Raw genomic sequence first — 26,666 nt, forward strand, 5'->3', positions numbered from 1 at the left:
TCAGAGCTAGTGGGTACGTTAAACTAATAGGTATTTAGTTGTATTAATTTTTCAATAGGAGGTGGTAGTGGGGATTTAGAGGAAATAATAATAATGTACACAGGATTGTGAGATCGCATCAGATAAAAATTAAAGGGCTATTCTTCCCTCCAAAATAAGTTTTACTAAAAGATTCTGAAGGAAGAAAGTTTTATTTTGGTGAAAGACATTAAATGGCCTGGGTACAAAAAGCAGAAATTAAAAGAAGCGGGCAGCAGTGCCCCCTGGGTTGTCTGTTAAGTAGTTTGCCCTGTACAGTTTCTGGAGAAATTAAGAAATGCAAATAACCTGGACAGATTAATGGAAGCCGAAGATAACTAGCAGGATACAAAGAAACAGCACCTTTCACTATGAGGAGGCGTATTCCTCCAGGCAAACAAAGAACCAGGACAGAGTCAACATCTGTTTCATATAACAGCTTGGCTGCTGAAAGAAGCAACCTCTAAAAAATGGCTTAGCTGACAATCCTCAAAAACCATTCAATCACTATTGCATGGGCTGAAGTAAATGGGTAAATGAACACAACCTGCACTTTCCATACTACTCTCACCACCTTCTGAACAAGAAAAGTTGTCTTCTCCTTAGAGGAGAAAATAAAGTGCAAACAAAAATCCTCATGAACTTTCCTTTTGATTGACAACTAGCAGCAATGAAAACTGAAGCGGAAAGGGCAGCTAACTGCTTTGTAGCGTTTCTTTGCCTTTTCCAAAGTCAACTGGGAAGACAAGACTGCTAAAGAGTATACTGGATGGGGGTGGGGGCCAGGATAGGGGGTAGGGAAACAACTCAGACATAACTCATTAGAATATTAAGGAAAGAAAACAAGTCATTTGGCACAACCAACCAAGATTCCAGAATTCAGTCAGAGAAAGAAAAGGGAACATGATGATGTCTGGTTCCTTATTGATAAGTGGTAACAAATCACACATGTTAAGAAATGAAAATTTTCCTCTCTGGATTCTATCAATTGGTACATGAAATTTCAAAATCATGAGAAGACCACCTATGAGCGCATAGAAGTCTGTTCACAGATTTAAGAACTGGAAATTTCTAAGATGAAAAATTATCAGAGCTGTGATGTCACTGCAGTGTGACCACTGCTTCCAACTCAGTTAAACGCCAGATGCTTCACTTCCCTAGTAATGTGGTTAAAATACATAAGCCAAACAGAATGAAAGCAATTAAGAGGCACTGTGACAGACAGAAGAGATTTTTCAGGTGGAATACGAAAACAGAAGGAAAGGGATAAAAACATTCACTATCAACACTCCAGTGAGGTTCCTTCCAGGGCCTTTTCAGTTTAAACAGGTATACAATGAAAGAAAAAATCACCTTGTCTAGAAGGCAGAGAGGTGTGACCACAAAAAGAAAATGCATTCAACATGTGATTTGTGTTATCCTCAGAGACCTTGGGGAAACGGGACTTTATCAAAAGGTGTTTTTTTGGGGTGTGAGGGAGTAAGGGTATTATTATAATTAAAAGTAAATCTTCCAGAAGTGTTAGCTATAGGTCAGGCAGTGTCCAAGTACTTGACCCACATTAACTAATCTAAGTCCTCACAGGGATTATATGCTGTAGGAAATATTATTACTACATTTTACAGATAAAGAAATAGAGATATAGGGGAGTAGACTTGCCTGGAATCATACAGAGTATCTGGGCTTTGAAACAAGTCACTAGGAGGAAGGAAAATCCTTTGAGAGATTAATTTATCTGTCTACCCAGGATCCTGCTTGGTGTCTTGCACAACATCCAGAAAAATAAAAATAATAGAGCGAGACAAGCAGAGTAATTAATTAAAGCTTAAAGAGAAAGGCTTGAGATTAGTTTAAAAAAAAAAAAAAAGCTCCCCAAATGAAAAAACCATACAGGAAAAAAGTTCCCTGAGCATTACTAAAGAATGTCCTCCAGAGGGATCAGAACACTCAGCCTAGCTGGATGGTATGAAAAAATATCCCTTCAAGCATGGAAGGGATGGGGGGGGCAGTTAGAGCTCAGTGGTAGAGTGTGTGCTTAGCATGCACGAGTTCCTGGGTTCAATCCCCAGTACCTCCTCCAAATACAAATAAATAAACCTAATTACTTCCCCCTCATTAAAAAAAAAAAAAGAATGGAAGGGATTAACTTACAAATGTGTTTTAGGCCTATAAGAAATAATATTTGGCTTTAATCAAGGAGAGAAGGACACATTTAGAGTTTTCTCTTGTCTGTTAGCTTGTCTAACGCAGGGACTATGCCTGCTTTGACACTGCTACCTCCATCATATTCTAGAATTCAGCCTGAATACATAATATGTACTCAGTAAATATCTGCTGACTGAATGAATCAAAAGGATAAAAGAATATGAAAATGACATGTTGATGGAAGATCCTAAAAGTCTGAGGAACTACCTAGAATAAGGTAAGACTTTGCTTCAGAAGGCAGTCTTGAAGAAATCAGAAGAGGAAAGCATGACTTCAGCACTAGAGTCAGAACCACAAGAATAAGAGTTTGACTTGAAAGACCTCTAAATAAAGAGATAAAACAAATGATAAAAGCTGCTACAATAATTAGAAAGTCCTAGAAGTTTTGAGCAGGGTAAGGTGTTTATGTTTTATCAATACACTGAGAATGATACCAGCAAAGAAGACTTTAAATTGTTCATATAATAATAATAAAAGAAGCAGCAGACAACATATGGGCGCTCTCTGTACCAGACACTGGGTACAGTGCTTTCTGTATTGAGTACACTGGTTGAGTGTAAGTGCTCAGATTTGACTCCTACACCTCCTTTTCCAAATAACTTTGATCAAGTCACTTAATGTCTAAGCATCTAGGTGTCCTGTGTCTCACTATCTGTGAGATAACAATAGCATCTATTCTCTGGGCATCAAATTGCAAAGATTAAATGAGAATGTGCGGGAAGAGAAGACAGAAGAAATTTCAGAGTTCCAATTTACGTAAGTATAATTGGTACAGCCTGATGGGTATGACAGGTAAGCTGAGGAGAGCAAGACACTCTCAAAAGAGTGAGACAGGACTCACCCATCATACCACCAGGCTGGACTAGGTCTATCTTTGTGTCATCCCTTATCTTATATTTACCCCCACTTAATTTCATTATTTTCAAAAATTTCATTAACATCAAATATTTGTTTTCATGAAGGTCTCCATCACTGAACCATGAGTCCCTTGAAGACAAGATGTGTTCTAAATCTCTTTTATTCCCAGCTCCTAAAATCCTGCTTGACATACATAAACTTGCACTAGAGTGACTGCATGAACAGTAGGAAAAGACCATATGAGAAAAATTGATGTGAATGAGATTTATAGGAATTTTTAAGTGGAAGTTGTAAGGAAAACTCATTAAAAGAGAAGACTGATAAGAACACAGAATTATGTACATATATATAACATATAAATTATGCAGGATACACATATACACACACAAGCATCTATCAGTGTGTGTGCAGAGACATTAAGCCTGTTAAGATCTACCAAAAGTGACTTTCATTTAATTTAACTCCATTAGTCATTGTTATTTCATCCTGTGCCATTTCTTCTTACTTGATAAGGAACACAAGGTCATGCCTCTTCCTATTTTGAAGAAGTGAGAAATTGAACTTAAGGTTGGGAAGTGGGTGATGGAGAGCCTCGGAAATATCTTGAAAGAGCAGAGGAAGGAATTAGTGGGAAGGAACAGGGGTCATGCCAATCTCCTGAATTAACCATAGGATGTGCAGAACTTCTTGAGAATTCTGCACTTCAGTGCCATTTGGGCTCTTAGTATCTGCCTATCTTTACACCTAATTTCTTGAGTTTCTCCCTTGATTTCAGAATTTTCCCCTGGATTGACAATCTGATTGAACTCTGACTCACCTGTCTTCTGAATATATCTCTATTGGTGAATAATGGTTTCATATCTGCATATATTGAACTTAAGACACTTAATTCTTTCCTCTTGAACTTAAAAATCTTTGGGTCAAGCAACCTCCTCTCAAACCATTTGATTTTAGGAGGTCATAATTCTCCCTAAATGCCACATACTTTTTGTTAGGATGAGCCTCTTGGTATATAAGATTTACTCTAAATCCTAGGAAAGCTACACTCTCTACATGTGTTAACCTACTTTTCACACATTCTTGGCTGAGATGTGACCTAATGCTCAGTCCCACTCCACACAGAGTAGGTCTTCAAAAAATATTTGAATAAAGGAATTAGTGAGTGAAAAATCAAGGATTGCACTTCACCTAATATACTGATTCCAATCCTTGAAGCTCCATCTTTTACTTACATCTCTCAACCTCATCACCAAGCAGGAACAAACTAAAGCATTACTACCAAACTCTATCGTATCTTCTTCATTGTAATTTCCTGAACTGACCGAATTCTTTGTTAACCTATTTACATTTCAGCAACTGTCAGAGCACACACAGTTCTTTCAGCAAAATTAAACCTTGTTTGGGAACAGACAGCTTCCTACCTTAAACATTCCTGTCCTCTAATTTGATCTTTTGAATTGTACTGAATTTCAATGGCACAGAGTCAAGATTATAATAAATTCCTTGATGTATTCACTTTTCCTAATTGTCCAGATACATTCATTAATCATTTATTACTTATATCATCCAATTAAACATCAATAATAAACATTTTACCAATTAATCAACAGCTTCATACACCTGGATGGTATTCAAAAAGAATTCTGCATCTAGCCTAGTAATAATAGACTTACTAATTATCATATTTTAAAACAACAGAATTCTCAAACCATTCATTTTGATTCCATGGATTCTTACTCTATGTCCTCTGATTTTAATAGAGAAGCAAAGAGTCAACAGAAGCCACAAAGTAATACTAAAATACTCGACCTAAAAGAACTGTCTTAAAATTCTTGCATAGAAAAGTTATTCTATTACAAGAACATTCATGTTTTATAATTTTTGTAGTCAAAACGACAAAACCAAATGTCAAAGGAAAACCAGAATTTATCAGTCATGGTTGATTTTAAATATTAATCATATAAAAGTCAAAGGTGGCTATAAAACAGACTGACAGAAGTATGTTCGTCCTACGTACAGCTCTTTAAAACATGCACCTGAAAAGATCAGCTAATACATTCTTAGAGAAAAATTAGAAGGGATCAAACACTATTAGAATGGCATAAGTTTTGTGTTCCCATTTCATCAGTCTAAAAACAGGTCACAGAATGAGCTTTTTACAAAAAAAAAGGGGGGGGCAGGTTGAGGGCAATATCACAAAGCGATTAAAGAGATAGATGAGAACTTTCTTCTAAGTCATTAAACTCACCAATATTACACTGCACTCCAGAGCACTCACTATTTTCCTGGGCCATTAGAGACTTGAGTAGGTTCAGTGAATTGACTGAATTCTTTGTTAACCTATTTACATGGGTTACATGGGTTACTGACATAAAACACAACCAAAAAAAAAAAAAAAAAAAAAAAATCCCAGACAGAGAATGTAAGGACAGAGTGATGTATAGTATGGGGAGCAGCCTATCCAATAAATGTGCTTGCCCAGCAAAGAGCCCATTGGCAAAGATTATAGGAACAAACGCATTCTGAAAAAATCTAATATAAGAAAACCTTCAGTATGACTACAAACTGCTCTAAAATACAGTTCTTTGCCCTGCATAATATATAGCTTATTTTTCTAAGATTATATGAAAACTCTCTTCATATTTTTCACTAAGACTAAAATTCACTCAACAAGTAAAACCAAAAGAATATAGTGTATGAAATGGCACCAATAGTGTAGTTCTTTAATTCACACAAAAGAAAGCAACGTTTATATTACTTACAACTCTTCAACAACCTTTGAAACATATAGAGAGGGAAATATTTCTAGGAAGTGTTATCAAGAAAAAAGGTAAAACTGAATCACGTTCTAGAATAATACGTCATCGTTATGTCTTAATTATATGTAACACAGTAATATGAGCTTAGTAAAAGTTAAAGCCAGTCATAGAAATAATTTTAAATGATATACCTCCAAGTTCTTTTACATTCAAGATGGCATTCTGGAATGGCACTGCTTTTATACTAAAACCTAAAATTAGAAAACAAAAACAAAGAATTAGCAACTTAACTTTTAAAAATGTGTAAGATGCTCAAGGAGGGAGGGTATAGCTTGGTAGTAAAGTGCATGCTTAGCATACACAAGGTCCTGGGTTCAATCCCCAGTACCTTCACTGAAAAACCAAATAAACCTAATACCTTCACCCTGCAAAAGAAAAAAAGAAGAAAAATAAAAAATGTGTAAGATGCTCAAATCATTTTTTAAGGCAGATTAAAAAAGCTCATGTTTACTTTCTATAGCTCATATTTACACCAGAAACATAATTTTTGAGATAAATTGATAATCCAATATTATCTTCTACCACTAAGCAAAACCTAGTTGTATGTTACAGCAAAATAAAACCCTTTTCTTCAAAATATTACCTCACTTTTTAATATATAATGTCACTTGTAAATTTTATCAGTTGTGAGAAAGACACTCGGAAGTATCAAGAAAACTTAAAGAAAATATTAAATCTACCAGGACCTTTGTGTCTAATTCCTAAAGTTAATTTTCCTTCACATATAACTCAGCATAGAGACTAAGGTATCTGAATTATAACCATCTCATACTGGAATTACATAGTATTTGTTACCATTTTCTTTTAAGGACATGGTTAAAGTCATACATAATTTTTTTCTTAAAAGTATAATCATAATTATCTATACATTTTATAATGCATGTAATAAATGACTTCTATTATAAAAGTATATTTAGAGTGCAGCGTTATGATTAACTCTGTATTTAGGACATAATTATCATCGTCTAAGTCAATCAATTCAGTTCTAACATATGTGACTGTGCATTTAACTTTACATAGACACACAAACCAATATATACACTAAATATTTCTGAAAAGATCCACAAGAAACTAGAACACATAATGACTGTCGGGAGAACTGGGTATCTGGAGGTCAAAACAAGAGAGAGATTCTTTTGTCATTTGAATTTTTTGCACATACATGTACTTCTTTTTAAGTTAAAAGCCCTACTAATTTTAAAAAATTTATTCAGTAATTTCTGAGCACCCAATCAATTTAAAATTTTAAGCATTATTCAATACAAGATAAATAAGGTACAGTCCTCTTTTCAAGATTACCAACAGAATAAAGGGGAAAACATACAAATCTTTCATTTGAAGATATGATGAGTGCCTAGAAAGGTAAAAAAATGTTAAGTACAATGTGTATAAGAACAATTCATTTACATGGTTTTTGCTTTACTTTATAAAATAGCAAGTCAATAGGTGCCTTATTATATTCCACCCTATTATTACTATTCCTTTGTTGTATACTGTCCTAGAACTTTAAGATTCTATATATTACCTTCTAATTAAGAAAGTGAATACCATGTAATGGTTAAAGAGTGACTTTGGAGTCGGAAAGAACTAGGTTTTAATAAGCTCTGTGACTGGGCAACCTATCACCTTTGGGTTTCACCCTCTGTAAAGTGGGTATGATAGTATGTATCTACGTCACAAAGTTGTTATAAGGACGAGATAATGTATATCTTCTGCCTGAATATATTACAGATTCATAGGACAGAAATTCTGGTGCTTGTTTATTAATCAAAGTACTTAGTTGGAGCTGTAAATGTTACCACTGAGTGAAAAGTACCTTTGTAGGAGTGATGAAAGTATAAACACTTGAAGTTTGTTGTACAGAATGTAAATGTTCATCGGGCTCTCTAAGAATCTTCCAAAACATACCCTTCCTGCGTGGGTTTAATGCAGACTGACAGAGTCAGTATAGCATTTTGGTTAACGGTACATGCAGTCACTGAATCTTAGTAAAGCAGGAGGAGCAGGAGGTGGCTCCCTGTGACTGAAAAACAGGCACATACCTGAGCCTGCAAGAAAGCCTCTCCAGGTGTCTGGCCTCTGGGAAATCAAGGAAACTCAGTGCCAATCACAATACTCCTGCTAGCACTGAAATCTTCCTACAGGAGACTTGAATGCTTGAATGTATATACCTACCTCACAGGGGCGCTTAATACGGATTAAAAGGCAATGATTGTGAAATGTTTAAAATGAAAACCCTATGCATGTGCTGAACAGTCTTTCAGTGATTATGTTCAGGACAACCCAAGGATGAATTTTCCAGAGAAATGGGACAGACCCCAGCTTCGAAAAAGAAACAGTTATGGAGCATACCAGCAGTGTTTAATCTGCTTTGATTCTTGAAAGCTGACAATATGCAGGCACCCAGAGGGAATTAATAGCCTTCCGGAAATAGCCACACCCATATGCAAAATACAACTTTTGTAATTTATTAATCCACAAGGCAGATTATATAACGGTTACCATCTTTAATCCTTGCACAGACTCCGTAATAAATTGACTACAAAAATGTCCTCACATGTTCACTCTAAGTAAAGTAACCTAGCAAAGTTATTTATAGGCATATAAATGTTTCTGCAGAATACTCATAAATGTTTTCTTTGCACACAGAACACGTGTGGCTAGATTTATACTGCAAAGGTATATACAGTCCTCCATTCTGCTGTGTTTGTATTATTTTTACAATATAGCTGTGGTAATTAATGTTTGGAGGGCGAAGCCTAGACTATCAGTTCAGCAAATAAGAGAATGTACTATTGATGTAAGAGAGTATTTCCCTATTTCAGTCACTGCAAATGTTTGAAAGGATTAAAAAGAATTAAAATTTAAAGACACATTTTCAGTTCACCAGAAGGGCAATCAAGAAAGGCAACTATCAGATCAGCTATATCTTATTCCTTTGCATTGAGTTGGATGAGGTCAAAAAGGGAAGTTACTATTTGGTAGTGTTACTAAGGTCAATCCATCCAAATTCCTTTCTCAAAGGGTTGCTTTGAGGAATAAAAGCCACTGGCTTGCCTGGGCTCTAAAGCAAGAATGTCTGGGTTCAAATTCTGGCTCTACCATTAGTAACTGTCTGATTTTAAGCAAGTTACTTAATTCCTCTGTCCCTCAGATCCCTCATCTTTACAGCACATTCAGTGCTGTAAAGTTTTTTTTTTTTAAATAAATAAAACTAAAAATCCAGAATACTGATGGTCATCGAATGACCACTGGAAGCTTTCTCCCAATCAAAATCATGTGTGTCCTCAAGATCAGATATACTCTGAAAGCAGTAGTAAAAATAAGAGTTGCTGAGGTAGCAATTAACAACAAACATTTATTGAGGACTTCTATAGACTAAATATTTGTGGTCTTCTTTAACACTTCTTTCCTTCTCAGTCAATCAATCAACCAATCACCAAAGCCTATTCATCTGCTCAGCAGTTCTCCAACACACCTACTTCTCTCCATCCTCACAGCACAACAATGGTCAAGCCCCACCACCACCACCACCTCAACAATTCCAAGAACCTCCTAACTAAACTCTGCACCTGCCTCCTCCATCACCTCACCACCTGAGCATAAGTGATCCTCCTGAAATGCACTCCTGTTCACATCACTCCCCCAGTCAAAAGGGTCTGATAGCTTCTCACTCCTCATGATATATTTGGAAACACCTAAAAAGGCCCTACATAGTCTAGTATTTCTTTCCTTTGTTAGGCTTATTCTGTACCATCTCCCTCTCCTTTATATCCTTCAGTTCCTAAAACAAGAGATGTTCCTTCCATCTGAGGGCCTTTGCACATACTGCTCCAGAAGTGTGTGTTCTTTACCCTTCTGGCAAACTCTTCAGCCTTCAGGTGGTGTTTTAACTTCACTTTGTCCGGCAAGCTTTCTCTGGTTGTCCTGAAATAGGATCCATGTGCTTCTAGCACTCAGTATTTCTCCCACGTGACTTTCATAGGGCTAATTACATATCGGTTTATTTGTTTTATGTTTTACATATTGGCTAGACTGCAAGGATTCAAAATGGAGAAACAGTGTATAGTGTATCTTGTATGCCATTGCTAGGTCATACTAGGATCTCAATACGTGTTTAAAGATCTATGCTAAGGGTTTATATTTATAGTCAGCCCTCCATATCTGAGAGTTCTGCATCCATAGATTTAACCAACTGCAGATTGAAAATATTTGGGAAAAAATTTCCAGAAATTCCAAGAAGCAAAACTCGAATTTGCTGTGCAGAGGCCACCACTGACATTGTATTTACATTCTATTAGGTATTATCTGTAATCTAGAGATGATGTGAAGCATACAGGAGGATGTGTATAGGTTACATGCAAATACTATATTTTTACATAAAGCATGATGGAATTTTGACATCCGCTGGAGGGGGGGTAGTCATGGAACCAAATTCCCCTAAGATTCCAAGGGACGACTGTATTTCTGAATTTACCTGTCATGACAATCCTTAAGTGTCTGTAACTACCGTTCCAGGAAGAAAGTCAAGTCTAGAAAGGTTAAGTGCTTGGCCCAAAGGACTAAGTGCTATATTTAAACTTGAACTCAGGTCTCCTCACCAGAGTCCACCAGAGCTCCACACTATAGTCCTTCCTCCGTATACCAACCAGCTGAGAGCTTACACTATTTTGTCCAGTTTTGAACCTAAACACTAGAGGAGCAGATTGGAAAAATACACACTTGCCTAGTAAACCCATCAGTTTATTTTCCCTCCTATGTATAAACATTCCAAAGAACCAACCTAAGTGTTCTCAGGTCTATACTACATTGCCTTATTAATGGAATAAATGGAATAAAAATAATAGTATGAGTTAGGAGAGTACTTTTTTACAGATATTATTAATAAAGCCAAGAACTCAGGAGCAGAGGGAAAATGTCCAACTGACTCAGCCATAACAGTGTGCTCACTCTGTTGCTTCTTTGAAAAAATAAGCATCCTCTGGTGCTCTTCACAGGGAGTCAGTGTGCTGAAGTGACAAGGACACACCTAGAAGTCCTAGCCACACCTCTTAGACTCACTAGCCACTTATTTTTTCCAGACCTTGAATCCCTCATCTGCAAAATAAGTGGACTAGATTAGCTTCTTAAAGTTTCCTCTAACATTAGGGGTCCATTATTTATATTTAACCAGGAGGAGGAAGTAACAGTAACAACTAAGTCAATTGTCAATGGCCTCGAATATTTGGCTGAAGGCCTCATGAATAGGTCTCCCGACTCCATTCAAACAATCTGATGGCTAAGGCCTAAGTTACATAGTCATTTTTTCCTGGCCTATTTAAGCTACATTAGTAAGACTGAAACCTCCCCTAAGATTTAACCCCACAAATTTTAATAAATATATGACTTAGTAACTCTTTGGGGAAATAATTGTTTGCATAGACTTTCAGTTTTTGTCTTTTAGTCCTCAAATCCAACAAAGCCTGTGATACAAGGGAGATGGATTTGAAATTTTTTATTCAGGGAAAGAATTACTGGAATAGTAACAAAATTAGGTTTGAGAGGGAGGTTAGTCTATTTTTATTCATTGTGTGGAACACATGAGTATTTTGCTTGGACCTACAGGCCATCCTCCAACCTCCCCCACCACCGACAACACACAAACAAGTCTGCACACAGGTACACAGGTGCTTGGTGTGCGCTTCCGAAGTTCCTGGGTCACTCTAACAATGGGCTTAAGAGAAAGACATTCCATCGATCTGGTGGCCGTGACTTGGACCAAGGATACAATTTACACCATGGTAGTTTTGTGATGTTTGGATAACGGTCTAGTGAAATTCTTCTAAATATGATTTCAACATCATAAAAGGAAATTTAATCTACCAGCGTTTATAAAACACAACCCTTCAGCAGATACCAAAATTTAACTTTTTAACTCATTTCTTTTAACACATATGCAGCTAATACTAAAGTTATTAAAACATCTTGGTCACATTTTCATGAACTTTTCCTGTATTTCTTTCAAATTATCATAATTGTTTTCTATTTTAACTAAATGACATGCAGCTTGACAAATTTTCAAGTATAATAATACATATCCCGAGAAGAGATTTTCAACCTTTTTCAATTTCAAGTGTTCCGTTTTCTCTAGGTTATTCTCCATGTTACATCAATATATTATCCTAAACTTTTAGATTCCATTCCTCTGGTTTAAAAAGAAAAATAGAGAATGTTGTGTAATCTACAGGTTAACAACCCCTTTTATCAACAAATTCTTTGTGCAGATACAGTCAAGGAATTCACTCTGGACAAAGTTCACTTTTGTTTCTAGACCAATGTGTAAGCTACTCAATTTTTTTTCTCTACCAGCAGGACCTGCTCTTTGCAGGATTTTCTTGGCCCTTTGAGTTTTGACAATTTAAGTATCTTTTAAAAATTATGTCAAAGTAAAAGATTGCTGAAGTTAACAATCCAATAAAGTTTGAATTCCCTTTACTTCTGAAGAAAAAGCAGGCATTCTTGCCTTGCTGAATTGGATGGACATACCTTTCTTGTGATATGTTTCCACTTTAAGAAACCAATTCTCAAGGTATATTACCTTTTCAACTGTTCCAAACTCTTCCAACAAATATTTCATTCTTAATTGGATTGATATAATCAAAACATTATAAAATAGAGAAATAAGAGAATAAAATTTCACACATAATTCAACCATACTAAGAAAGCCCATTGTTATTTTTGCATGTTCTTTTCCAGTTTTCAATTCAAAACTAAAGCATAGTTTTGCATGTTAATTTTCCTCTCCAGAAGACCGTATATGTTTTCCAACCTATGGTCACTTCCCTAGTTTTGAATAGTTTCCTCATGTGCAGACACTGAATGCTTTGATGGATACAATGCAGACCCTGTGCAGATCTCTAGGGTTTTCTCTCTGTCCAGCTCTCTCTCCTCTGGAACTGCACGAATCTCGCCAACTCTCAGCTCCATCTCCCCAATGCAAGGAGTCCACTGAGCTCCACTTTGGTTCCCCCTGGACCTGTGCCTTGGCCTGGGAATGCTCTCCAGGCAGTAAGCTGAGGCGACTGTGGGGCTCAACTCATTTGTTTCTCATCTCTCAGGGATGACTAACCCTTGATGCTTGATATTCAATTTTTTGAAAACCATTTCATATATTTTGTCTGGTTTTATTGTTGTTGTTGTTGTTGTTGTTGTTGTTGTTGTTGTTATATCAGATGGGAGGTTAAGCCAGTTTTAGCTCCTCTGTCTTGACCAGAATCAGAAGTCTTTACTCATTCTTGCACTCCCTGCCCTCTACTTAATGTCTTTGATGTTTCCTTCTCCCCTGATCACCACCCTTACATGCCTGTCCACTAGCATGCTCATGTGGCACCTTCCCTTGCAAAACTAAACTCCCTTGCCACTGCTTTCTCAGTTTCAGACTACCTTCTTAAGAGAGGAATCTATGTGCAATCTTAGCCAAGGGGCCAAAGAGTGAAAAGGACAGTCTATACCTCATTTCCTGCTTGCCCACCGCCCTCTCATGTTTCATGTTAGTTTCTACCCCAACACTCTTCTGAAACTGTTGCACTTTTGATCATTAATGACCATACTGTCAACACATCCAATGGCCCTCTCTCAGATTTTTGGCTTTGGTTTATATTACTTAACTCTGGTTCTTTTGAGCTCTTGGTCCCATTGGACTTCTATGATCCTGTATACAACTGACTGGTTTAGATTCCTTATCTAGTGCAGATGCTACAACGGAAGCTCCAAATGGCAGGGGTATTTGTTTGCTTTGCTCACTGATGCAGCCTCAGTGACTGTATCAGCGGCAGTCATGTAACGGGCATTCAATAAATGCTGAAGGAATGAGTGAAATATAGTTGGTGCTTAGTACTCTTTTCCTCCCTCTCTGCCCATCAACCCTCAACAATCTCACAGCAATCCACAGTTCAGTTGTCTCTCAAATCTAGATCTCTAGCTACAAACTCTCTCTAGTCAGCATGCCTTTTGGCATTTGGATCATTGTTGGAAGTCCTGCCAATATCTCAGAATTAGCATGTCCCAAACTGAACTCATTATCATTTATCTTCAAACTGTCCATCATGTTCTCCTCTCTTTTTATAATTCACTCAATCACGAGGCTAGAAACTGAAGTCCTATTTCTTTCCATTTCTTCACTATCTGCCAGTATCACTGTCACTCTTAGGGGATCAACCACATCTGCCTCTAATGCCCCACTCCCATGGTTCCTGCTGGATCAGCTCTCCACACTACTGTTTCTCCCAACAGCTTCTCTAGTCTCCAGCCTTGGGTCACAACACTTCCCACACCTCCGCATCGTGGGCTCCCACCCAGTAAGATCACTAACATTCCTCCAGACACACTCTGCACTTTCCATCCTTACTCTCCACCCCCCATTCGTCTCTGCTTAGCTCCTACCCATCATACGAGGCCCTACTCAGACGAGGTCTTCTTTGATCCCCCAGATGAGAAATGATCACTCTTAAAATTTTCATTTTTACACCATCAAGTAGAGCATGTATCATATTCTGTCTCAGCACCTGGCATATATTAAATGTTCAGTAAGTGTAAGCTGTTTATCATTAGAATCCTAACCCAGGTGTAAACTTCTTGATGGCTGAGACCTCCAAAGAGGCCTGCAAAAAGGCACTGGGCCTGTTTCAGAATAAAGACAACTCACAGAAGGCTCAATGTTCAAAATGTTCGCCAATTTAGTATCTAATTCATCAGAAAATGGTACAACTGGTTCCCGTAAAAGGGAAACATTAAAAAACTGGAAAAAAAAAAACATATTGTAATTTACAAATAATAAATTGTAAAGTTATTTACAGATAACTTTCTACAGTGTAATTCAAAACTGTGCCCAAGCAATACTACTTCTTGCTTACACCTCTGGTAAGTGGAGAATGTATACCTGTATTACTCGTACATTTTTGGGGGAAGTTATTTTGTTTTACAAGAATTGTTCAGTTAATGAAGTCTACATAATAACCTAATGCATTCCTCAAAAGACATCCACAATTTTACAAGCAACCAGAAAATAATACTTCCATCAGAAATCCTAAGTCTTGGGTACCACTCACCTTCATCTGAAGGCCTGAACTGCCATCCCACCTCTGTCACTAGCTGGGTGACCAAAGCCATATCACCATACCTTTGAGCCTCAAATGATTTAAAGACAGAATGTGGAAAAAGAATCTTACCTACCATATAAGGCTGTTATGAGGTTCACAGAGGTATGGTATTTTATGTAAAAACACACCGATTCCATTTACTGCGGTCTGCCTATTCACTCAACAAGCATCTTAACTACCTCCAAACCTTGTGCCGGGATCTGCATACAGAAAGCTAAATAAGATGCTCTATCTGCCCTTAGGCGCCTACACTCCAGGCTGGGGAGGCAGGCGTGTCAGCAGTGTTGCAGGCACTAAATGGGAGAGAGACAGACACTGCACAGTGGGGGAACAGGGAGTGGTCAGTTCCCTCCAGGGGAAAGGACGGTACTTAGAAACGGCTTCATGCAACAGGACACACTTGAGCCCTGCTCATCCTCACTGTGGTCTCCAAAGTCATCGTGAACTCCTAACTCTTTCCTTATCCTTTAATCAAGCTAAGTCTCTGTTTCTTCACAGGTACACAATTTCTTACCTACAATTCTAACTTCTGGAAAGCTTTCAAAGCCTGCACGTTTCCCAGAACTTATTTGGTGGCAAAACGTGACCTGAAATGATGTAAGGCTCTTGGTCATCGATATTCTTCCTTCTTATTAGGAAATCCTAGTTAATGGTTCCATCATCCACCCTCCACCCAAGCCAGGTCTTGAATCACCCTTGGCTTCTTTCTCTTTCTCACCCTCCAAACCCAACTGGCCACCAAGCTCTGTCAATCCTAGCCCTCAAATAAACATCCATTCTATTCCCTCCTCTCTCCCTCCCACCCACCACCGTCACTGCCTTAGTTAATGGCTAACAGTGGGTCCCACAATTCAGCCTCCACATCATGGCTAGTGTGATGCTTCCCAAATGGCATTAGATCATACAGTTTCTGCTTCCTTAAAACACTCTGATGTCTGCACTATCTACAGACAAAGCTCAAGTTCTTGAGTGTGGTATAAAAGGATTGCCAAGATTTGGCCACTGCCTATGTCTTGTGATTTGACGCCTGGCATTCTAGTAACTATGCACTGCAGCCACACGGAAGTGTGGTTCCCAGAGGTAGCAGTCTGAGCCCCTGCCTTGCCACAAGCTCTCCCTCTGCCCCCAAATCCCTTCTTCTCCCAGCTCAGCCTCTTGCTCCTGCTTGTCTGCCAGGCTTGCTTGTCCTCAAGATCCAATGTAGAAAACTCCATCGGGCATCATCCTTCCCTTCCCTCTTCCAAGGAAAACTGATCATTCCTCTTCCTTCATGTATTTCTGGACATGAACTTAATGTCTATGTGGCTGATAGACTGAGTCTCCAGGAATGCTGGGATCACTGCTTATCTCCAGTTGTTAACACTGGACCTAGCACACAGTAGGTGCTCAAAAAAAATCTGGCTGAATCAATAACCTTTTTAACTTTCCCAGACACTGTCTTGACCCCACTCCTTCCCTGTTGGTTATCCCACAGCAGCTCTGGTTTTCATCTCCTACAATTATTCTTCCGTTGTTTTCTCTAATTAACACCTGTCTTTACTGCTTCACTTTTCAGAAGAAAAAGAGCAAGTGCTGGGGAGTGACAAAAGCTCTCTGGAGCACTTTGATATTTTGGGCTGGATCATTACTTACAGTGGGGACCCGGCAGATGCACTGCAGGATCTGAGCAGCATCCCTGGTCTCCACCTAAAAGAAGTCAGTAGCACCTTCCCCCAGCTGTAATGACCAAAGTGTCTCCAGACATGGCCAAGTGTCCCCAGGGGAGCAAAATCTCCCTTGATTGAGAGCCACTGCCCAGACTGACTTTTTTCAGTCACCTCAGGTAATAACATGGTACACCTGATCAACGGTCCCTGCACCCACCATGCTCCGGATGCAAATGCTGAGGAGAGAAGATTCAGACTCTATCATCTGTACCACGTAGGGCGCGCGTGACCAACAGGAGGAGGCCAGGGTGACGCTTCAAGGCAGAAGGACACTCAGGGGGCCTGAGATGAACCCACTCTGGCAGAGTACTCGAATTCCAGGTTTCAGGGTTACTTTCTACCAACATTCTCCTGAGCCTGACTCATGCAGTGGCACTTAAACGACCAACTAGAAGGACAGAGGGTACAGCAATTTGATGCTATTAAAGCCTCTCTTATGTCTAGGTTGAGAATCAGAGGGTCTAAAAACACATAATAAACTGTGAAGCATTTCAGTGAAATGAGGGGATCCCACCGACAGCAGAGGAAACAAAAGTGTCTTGGGGGCAACGAAGACGAGGGCGAGGACCTGGGCTGGTACCCACCTGTAGTCGACACGACGCTGTCGGGGCTCTCACTGCACAGCTTGGACAGCAAGCTGGTCTTGCCAGAGCCCGTGAGGCCTATGCAGACAAGGTCATACTCTGGGCGTGCTGGCGGCGGTCCCTTGCAGCAGAGGGCTCGAAAACACTGCCAAGAGAGGGGAGACACAGCTCTTTCAAACAAGACTGCATGCACAACTGGGTAACATTCAAAATGACTATGTTTGGGGAAACAATTAAATAACAGCTTCACTCAAAGGAGGAAAGGGGACTTTATAGAGTGGAGAGAACCAGACCGCCTTGCCCAGGTGATCAGGGTTAACATCCAAGGAGTGAGACACATGCAGACTTCCCAGCTCCCCTCCCACGGTGATGGGGACATTGCAAGGGGCACCAACTCATCACGTGGCTCTCTTGCCCCAAGCACACCACCCAAATCCAAGCAGGAGGAAATTAGACACCACCATTCTGAGGAGGATTCTGCAGGACAATTGGTCTGCTCTCCTCTAAAATCTCCAAGTCTTAAAAGTCAAAGAAAGACTGAGGAATAGTTCCAGGGTAAGAAGACTCAAGAGACATAATGAATGCAACGTCTTCTGGATTGAACCCTGGATTGGATGGGGAAAAACATCACAACCTATGTTGCTGGGATGACAGGAGACAGCTGAACACAGACTAAATATGACAGACTGCAAGGACAGTATTGTGTAAGGTTGAATTTCCTGAATTTAATCACTGCCCTGTGGTGGCATAAAAATTATCATCGTCCTGAGGAAAGACAAGTAAGGTATTTAGAAGGGAAGGGTCCTGATGCCTGAAATTAACTGGCTAAGAGCATTTCTAAATCTCTACCTCCATCACCACATCTACATGGTGAGAAGTGAGATAAAGCCAATGTGGTAAAATGTTCATGACTGGACAAGCTGAGTACAGTCTACAGGCAAGTCCTTGCACTCGTCTCACAACACTTTGATATTATTTCAAAATAAAACACTTTGGAAATTCATTAAATAGAGTTCCTGTATATTATCACCGCCATCTTGATCTTTGTTCAATTTTGTTTCAGGCCACTGACCTCGGAGTACTATGAACAGTTGTTTGCTCTGCAAGAGTTAAAGACCAGGGGATCTGGGAGACAGGGAATCACTTGTGTAGGTTTTGGTCTTTCAACTTATTTGACATCCATTTATGAGGAACCATCCATGTGCCAGCTTGTAGAGACTGAAGTATTTAGGCCCTGAAAGGTTCAAGAGAGAAAGAGGGAGACAGGGAGGCAGGGAGGTAGAGAGGGAGGCAGACCTACTGACTTTTGGCTCATCTGGAGATCACGAGAGAAGAGACCTATAGAAAGCCTGTGCTAATTCTTCTTACTCAGGTAAAATCTGAGCCTTGATTGGCTGTCGTACTCTCATAAATCAAGCTTGAGTATTTCTCTCCCCAACTTCTCACACTTACATTAGTCAGTAAGTCCCGTGCCTACACTCTCTGAAAAGCTCTAGAGTCTGTCTGCCCCTCTCCAGCCTAGGCTGCCATCACCTGGACAACACCAACATCCTTCCACGGGTCCCAGTCCACTTACTGATGCCCCCTCAATTCTCCACGTAGCTGCCATTACGATCATCGTGGTCTACAGGGCCCTCCAGCATCCGCTCTACCCACCCCTCCAGCCTCATCCCCCATGACTCCCCTCTCACTCTCCTTCTCACTCCCCCACCTCCAGTTACAGTCACGCTGACCATCTTGCACCTCAAGGCACTCAACACATGCTGTTCCCTCTTCCCCCAACCCAACTCTTGGCAATGAGGTCGGGAACGCCTCATTGGCTTTTAGGTCTCAGCTAAAGCATCGCTTCCCCATGGCCGCCTGCTCTTATGCTAAGAGTATATTAGCAATTCGTGTCAAGCTCTCACAGTCTGTGAATTCATACATAGACTATTACAGTTTCTTATTCATCACCAGATTGTGGGAACCTTATCTATCCATCTTCATCCCAGTATCCTTAGTGCTTCACAGGGAACATGGCACAGAATCTAACCTCAATGAATAACTGCTGAACGATGAATGAATGACATTTAAACTTAATCTAAGAAAAGAAAAAGAAAACGAAAAGGCTAATAGGAAGCTTGATCCATGCTCTCTCTGGCCACCCACTCCCCCTATAAAGATTCAAGAAAATAGTGTTAAAATAAGAGAAATCCTTGACTTTTTCACTTCACTTCAATGCCAGAAGTTAGCCCAGTTCCCAAAAGCACGGTTTTGATGTGCAGGACCTACTTTTTTGGTGTGCTAGAGTTTCTTTTTGTCCTAAATTCACTTTTTCTCGTCTTTTAAGAGGCTCTGTCTACTTCTGGTAAATTCTATGATCATCTAATACACATTCTTCATGGATTTATTAAACTCTAATCATATTTCTTCTCAGTCTTTTCAAGCCTGAGGAGTCCTAATTATTTCAGTCTGCCTTCATATAGCAGCCCCTCCCACTCTTCCATCATATTTGTTGCTCTTCTTTGGCCTAACTTGAGTACCATTTTGCCTCTCCTACAAGGTTAATGACTTACAACTATAAAAAGCCTTCTAGATGCCAATCCATCGCATCCGGGATTTGTAAGAAGGCTGGCTGATTATTGTCTGACTCTTTGCAAACTTTTCCTCACCCACAAAAGATACAAGTCTCCCGGACTCATGATGAGAGCTTTTCTGAGAGTCAGATGTATGTGTGTATTCTTTCAAAGACTGGCTAGTAGCTCTTCACTAAGGAGGGTTCTGCCAAGTTCAACTGTGACAGACACCACCACTAGTCACTCACAGAGTGGTTTCTCTTACTGGGCTGCTTTGATCTTTGTTTTGGGAAGAGAGGAAATACCCTGTTCCTGCTCTGGATACCCCCATTCATGCTCAGCTCATCTGCCAGAATTCCCCTGAACTAGCTCCTGGAAAGAGACCATCCCAAATGCCCTGGCTTAGACTATCGTCAATCTTAAATAGAAAATGAAATTGCAGGTGACTGATTATTCAGTTTCAATTATTCAGATGGCAATATTACTCAATATACTTGTGATGAAAAGCTCCAGAATTTCATCTTCATGCTTTTTTTTTTTTTAATCCAGAGTGTAAAAACTCTGCAGCCAAGCCCACTAATATCTGCATCACCTGTTATTTTATCCTAGGTCACCAAAGACACTTCTGACGTAAAAGGCAATTTAGCAGTGACATTCTACTCCACTCTCATCTTTTTTCACCTCTATCTTCTCCCCAGTGACGTCATCTCTAGCCCCATAGGTCCAACCATGCAGATGGTAAAGACACCTACCACATGACACCTCCCCTCTCCCCTCAATCTCTTTTCTGAATTTCAGGCTATTTTCAATGATTCTGAAAGAATCCAAACTAAATCTGAATATAGCAAAGCCCTCCCCTCAAAACCACAGGCTACAGCAATAAGACATTTCAGAACATAAAAAGCATAAAGGTTAGATTGACAATTACTATAAGGCAGGATCACCTAAGTCACAGACTCTGAGTATCTGAAATAAATAAATCCTACAGTTAACAGGAATAGTACCAGATTTTGAGCCCACAAAATGAGACTTTTAAAACTCTGCTACTTCAAATGGGAGTATTTTGTTTTGAGTCAGTTCCTAAAAACTGTACAGAGTTTTCACTTGGTTTTCATTTTAAAACTTAATGAAGCTTCGGATCTCGTAGTCAATTTACTTAAAATTACTCATTTTGGCCTCTAGACTATACTGTACCAAAGTTCATTGTGTCTGTCTCCTAAAGCAGCTCATGCATTGTTAAGAGTAAGCCCTTTTCACTGGTGTACAATGCTAAACACAATGCCGTCGGCTGTCCTGACAGCAAGCGGCAAACTCAGGCTTCATTCCCAGGCCAGACACTGAGGCATTGTATAACTCTGTGCAGGCCGACAAACCTACCCATGCTTCAGTCTCCCCACCATTCACCAGCAACGTTTTAACACTCTCAGCCACCTCCTTTCCTTAGGAGGATGTTATAAGGCATCAGCTGAATGCTTAATGCTATGACAAGGGTACCATACAGGTAGGCGCATGTTCATTTTCCTAAGGCATCTTAAAAGATTGTTAGCTTTCCTGCGCAAGGGCCTGGCAGCCCACCATGCAGCCCAGACTGTGTGCTACTTCCCTTCCCTCGGCCCACAGCAGCCTCCACATGTACCAGCCCCTTCCAGTACAACCCAAGACACTAAAGACACACAACCGTTAACCTTCACCTGCAGCAGGGAATAGAGAACAGGGTGAGTCTGCATTCTAACGATGGGGACCAGGAGAGGATGGCAAAAGACCACCAAGGTCAAGGTCTCTGTTGCCTAGACTGCTTCAGTTCATAGCTCTTTTCACATGGGGTCCGTTATGACTTTCCTTCCCAAAAGAACTCAGCGTATCTCTCATTACTTGAGGATACAGGAAGGTTCTCCCAGCATGCATCCATAAGCTTCTATCAAAAGTGGGTGTTAGGGAATGGTGTGCTAAGATTTGAGAGAGGGCCAAGACTGGAATCACCAGTAGTAACTCTGTGTTGTAGACTTTGGACAAATTGTAGAACCCTTAGCTGAAAGATGGCTTAGCCAAAAAGCAGAAGCAAAACCTTAGGAATCTCTGCTTGAAGGAGGATGACCATGTGTATTGGGGAAAAGGTAAGCAAAAGATTAAATTGCAAGGTAAAGTGAGGACTTGTATTTCAGTCTCATAGTCTAGTACTAAGGCAGCAAGATTGTCTTAATGTCCCTATTTCTGCTGGAGACAGTGCCAGACACTGGTAGGTCTGGCAGAGCACTGTAGACAGCAGTACTCAGTGAATAACTGCTCCACAAATCGATGCTGTAAAGCAGTAATGAAGCACTTACAGTATATCTCACTTCTCTCTACATCTCCACCTCAATGACCCCAACTACCCTCCAAATCACGCTCCAGTCCCTCAGACTGAGCACTTTACGTTTCTGTGCCACCCAGGTTCCCTGTACTCAGAAGGAAAGGCTCTTCCCTCTCTTTTCTCCTTGGCAAATTCCTTTCAAAGTTCTGCTCGGATGGCATCTCCTCTGGAAAGTCTCCAATTTCCTCAGAGAGAATGGATTCCTTTCTTCCACTGCTTGGTCCTTTACACACACTTCAAGCACTGTAGTTAATATTATGCCACCATGTATTCTTTCCTAACTGGCATTATTATTAGATGATTGAATTATGAACAATGACCCCAAGACATGTTCATCCTTGGTCTGATTATTGGTTCAAAAAGTTTAATTTTACAGCTCCCAAGGGTGGCCAGGCACCAGCGCAGAGCAGCAGAGCTGAGGTACAATTCACAAGTCTAGACAGAGTCTTGCTCGAAATCCTCCCCCTCTGGCACTGGCCCCTGTGTTGACCGTTATCTCCTACCACCCCGTCTCGCTAAATCCCTAGCCTTTGGGGACATGGCATTTGTTTCAATTGATGCTCTGTTTTTCATCATGAATACATGATTTTATTCTGTGCATGATTTCAGTTTGATTGAAACTCTGTAGAGGGGCTGGAAAATTTTCCCCCGTCAGCGTCTGGACTTCCCACAGCTACAGTCACTGCCCCAGCACCACACTATCTCCTCCTTATTTAAATCAGGGTCTCGCCAAACAAAAACTGGAGGTTTCCTATGGCAAGTGACCAGGTCTTTCCGTGGAGCCCTAACTAGGGCCTGTCTCTGTGCTCAATAAATACTTGTCAGATACACAAAAACTCAGTTGGTATCTAAAAGCAAGAGAAAGTTAACCCATAACTTGAGATGGACATATTTCTTAGGTAGTTTGGTTTCAAAGCCAAAACTAGGCACTTACACATTCTGACCCTCACCAATTCTCACAATGACAAAAAGAAGTTTTTAAAAGGAATTTCTAGAATGTTTTCTAACATTAAACATGTTCACTGAATAAAATTTTAAGTGTATAAATATCTAAAATTACAAAATTTAAAAGAAAATATTTTCCAAGTCTATACTGTTCAAATATGGGTCTGTCTTTGAAAATACAACCAAAATGTGTTGATAGGGCTTGTAAGAGCTGCTTAAGCTCTGGAAGAGACATGACGAAGGAATCGGTTTCCTACTAATGCAAAAAATAAGACCAAAGGCAGTTAGTACCACTGAGTACAAGATCTAAATGATTTGTGTGTTAGTTCACTTACTCTCCAGAACAATCCAATGAGAAAAGTACTATGTGCTTCTCATTTTAAGATGGGGAAACTGGGGAGAGTATAGCTCAGCGGTAGAGTGTGTGCTTATTAGCATGCACGAGGTCCCGGGTTCAATCCCCAGTACCTCCATTAAAAATAAACAAACAAACAAACCTAGTTACCTCCCCCACCCAGAAAAAGATCTTTACTTAAAAAAAAAAAAGAAAAAGAAAAGAAATATGGTGAAACTGAGACCCAAAGAAATTAAATGACTTGTTTAAAAAGTGAAGCCAGGGTTTGAACTCTGGCAGTCTGGATCCAGTCATTTACTCAAGGAATGAAAAGCCTCTAACATCTGAGGGTGTATCACAGAGAGGCAACGTTAGGAGCATCCTGTGTAGTAAGGGACAGAGCTGGGGCTCCAACCAGGGCTGTGCGGCTCCAGAGTCTCACCTATGTCCTCTCAGCCTCAGGACGGCCACATCTAGAGTCGGGGACTGGAGCATCAGAAGTGGGGTCTTGTCTCGAGGGGGTGGGAGCAGTGCTTTAATAAGCCTGCCTGTGTAACTGGACACAGCCTGGCAGCGGAAGGGGAGGATGCAAATCTTGGTGTTGTATCCTGGCCTGTACAGTCCGGTTTATGGCTGAAGCACCTTTCATTCCAAGCGGATGAGCTGCATCTTTCTCCCATGAGAGTGACAGAAACTGAGTTCCTTCAAGGCTGACTTAGGGATCAGGGAAAGAGGAGGGGGTCTGGCTGGGATGGAAGGCAAGGGGATATTGAAGTGCTACTGGCTTCTCTTTCCCACTGTTTGTGAGAAATGTCTTCCATTTTTGTCCTCTGGAAAGGAAAAAGCTTGTCTATAAAGAGAAGCCCACACGAGCTGCAGAGATTTCTGATTCTAAGCATGGGAAATAAGGAAGGAAAAAATCTCTGAAGGAGTAGTCTTCAAATGTTCCCCCTTTAAAATGGGTGTGTGTATATTATACTTCAGTAAAGTAACTAAACAAACAAGTACTAAACAAAATAAAATGTGTTGAGGAAGAGTGTGGGAGAAATACAAGAATAAACTGGAAATCCACGTGAAGGAGATGGTCTATGTGAACATGCAAGCTCTTAGGTAATCTTTTCCTTCCAACTGCAAGAAGAAAACCGAATTTCAAAAATGCTCTGATGTCTTGGCATACCTAGCAGTTCTTGTAAAGAAGTGAAAAGAATACAAATTCAAAATGGCACCTAGAGCGACAGATACAATCAGCAGGATGACAGAGTGCTGTGAGGAGGCCCTGGATCATAGGTAGCTCCCAGCAGATGACTTCTCCAGGTAAACAAAAGCAATCCACTTTTCAAGGTGAAAAATCCTGTGGCCCTTTAAGACCCTAGTGGGAAAAACAATCGTTTTTACAGAAGATGGGTCAAATCTTTCGGCCATGCAGGTTGCTCCGAGCTCCCAGATGAAGGCTTTGGCCCAGAACTGTCCCAGAGCTGAGGCTTCTGGCCAATACATCACACTGCCTCAGGATACTAAGTCTGTCTTTGCCTTACCCTTTGTATTTCTCAATCCACATTCCTTTTTGGGGTGAAATACTCCATTATTTCTGCTTTGTTCTGGGCTGTCTCCTGTCTCTGTCCCTATTAACTCGTGGCAACAAAAGAAACAAACAGAAGCAGGGGATTTCATGCTTAGCAGCTACAGACATTGGCCTCACGGCTTTGCAGAGGGGCAGACATCTGAGACTGTGAATGGAAGAGAGTGCCGCGGCGCTGAACCAGACCAGGGGCCCACGTGGCTCCCAGTCTGTGCATCAGTCATCCTGATCAGTGGCATTCACGAGTCCTGCTATGCATATTTCCACATGATCCAAAAGTGGGGTTTTAAAAGTTAGGAATTACTTTGAAAGAGTCTCTAATTCAAGATTCTCCTATATTTCAGCAATCCAAAATTTCAGGTCTTTTCACATTGGAAACAGATCAGGGGGCTAAGGTTTTTTTGTTTTTTAAAATAAAAGCAAAGAAACTCAAAAAGGAAGCTAAGTAGAAAATAAATGTCTTCCTTATTTTTAAGTTGTAATTTTTCTCTTATAATGGCTAGATGGAATATCTAATTTTTATAACAACAGAATTATCCAATAAAATTAGCAGCAAATTCCCCAGGCATGACTGTCTGTAATGAGAACTGAGCTAAATGCATATCCATAAACATATCCAAATCAGGGCTTCACCTGGGTCAGTTTCAGACCATATTTTTTTCCCTTAAAGAGCAAAAAAAACACAAACTTGGTTGAAAGTGAAAGAGCTGAACACATTTTGTACTGAACCTCTTTTTTTGGTCACTTTCTGAATAGAATGTTTCTACATGGAAAGTAGGGCATAAAAATACACAGATGCTTTTACTATTCCTTACCAATGGTATTTTTTCTATGTTTCATATGCTTAGGAAAAGTTGGGGAACGGAAACATTTAAAAAGAGCTAAACTCCCCTGGTAGATCTTCAAGAGGGTTTACAGATCATCGAAAAACCTCCCAGGAAAGATCCCAACGAAGAATATTTTCTCTGCTCTTGGTGCTTTTGGAATTGGAGATGGGGAACCTTGGAACGATTAAGAGGAAAACACATCAAACTAAAGTCGTTTTTCTTTAGACCCTAACAGTAGAAATCCCATTCCATATTTTGGGACAACAGAGCATTCTTCACTTAACAATCTTTAGGCTCTGTGAAGATGGAGCTCAGTCCTATATATCCTCTCAGTGACCAATTCCTGTAAATCTGCCCAACTTGGTCTCTACTGTCTCCCTGTTCCTCTCCAACCCTGAAGCCTCCACTCAGCGCATCACCACTATCTCCTGGAAAACACACCGTCTGTTCTCCTAATGGTGTCCTTATCTTGGGTCTTATCCAACTCCAGTCTCCAAAATGTTAACCATGATCTTCCTCAAACACATCAAGTCATTCTCATGATTTAAAATCTTTTCATGGCCACCCACAGCTGTCAGGATAAAGTCCAAACTCTTCATCTAAGCAGATAGGTTCTTTACGATCTGGCCTTTGCTTTCACTTCTGGCCTCTGATGGTTGTTAGAGGGATTATACGAGGTAATGTTCATAATGTTTGTAAAACACCTAAACCAGGGTTCAACATGTGAAACTTAAAGTAACCATATTTAA

The 26,666-nt window shown here is 40.1% G+C and overlaps 1 protein-coding gene and 1 non-coding gene across 2 annotated transcripts in view; one reads left to right on the forward strand and one right to left on the reverse strand.

Moving 5' to 3' along the window:
- The window catches only part of ARL15 (ARF like GTPase 15), a 372,934-nt gene that overhangs the window by 219,839 nt on the left and 126,429 nt on the right, over positions 1-26,666 (reverse strand). Inside the window, exons 2-3 of the mRNA XM_074358035.1 lie at positions 17,328-17,472; positions 6,032-6,091 (exon numbers count right to left, since the gene is read on the reverse strand). Coding sequence (XP_074214136.1) covers positions 6,032-6,091; positions 17,328-17,472 — 205 coding nt within the window. The remainder of the gene's footprint in view (positions 1-6,031; positions 6,092-17,327; positions 17,473-26,666) is intronic.
- On the forward strand, positions 23,575-23,650 carry TRNAN-AUU (transfer RNA asparagine (anticodon AUU)). The gene is given in 2 exon segments: positions 23,575-23,611; positions 23,615-23,650. It is a non-coding gene; the product is annotated as a tRNA-Asn (tRNA).

Source organism: Camelus bactrianus, chromosome 3 (assembly GCF_048773025.1).
Source record: "Camelus bactrianus isolate YW-2024 breed Bactrian camel chromosome 3, ASM4877302v1, whole genome shotgun sequence".
Lineage (NCBI taxonomy): Eukaryota > Metazoa > Chordata > Mammalia > Artiodactyla > Camelidae > Camelus > Camelus bactrianus.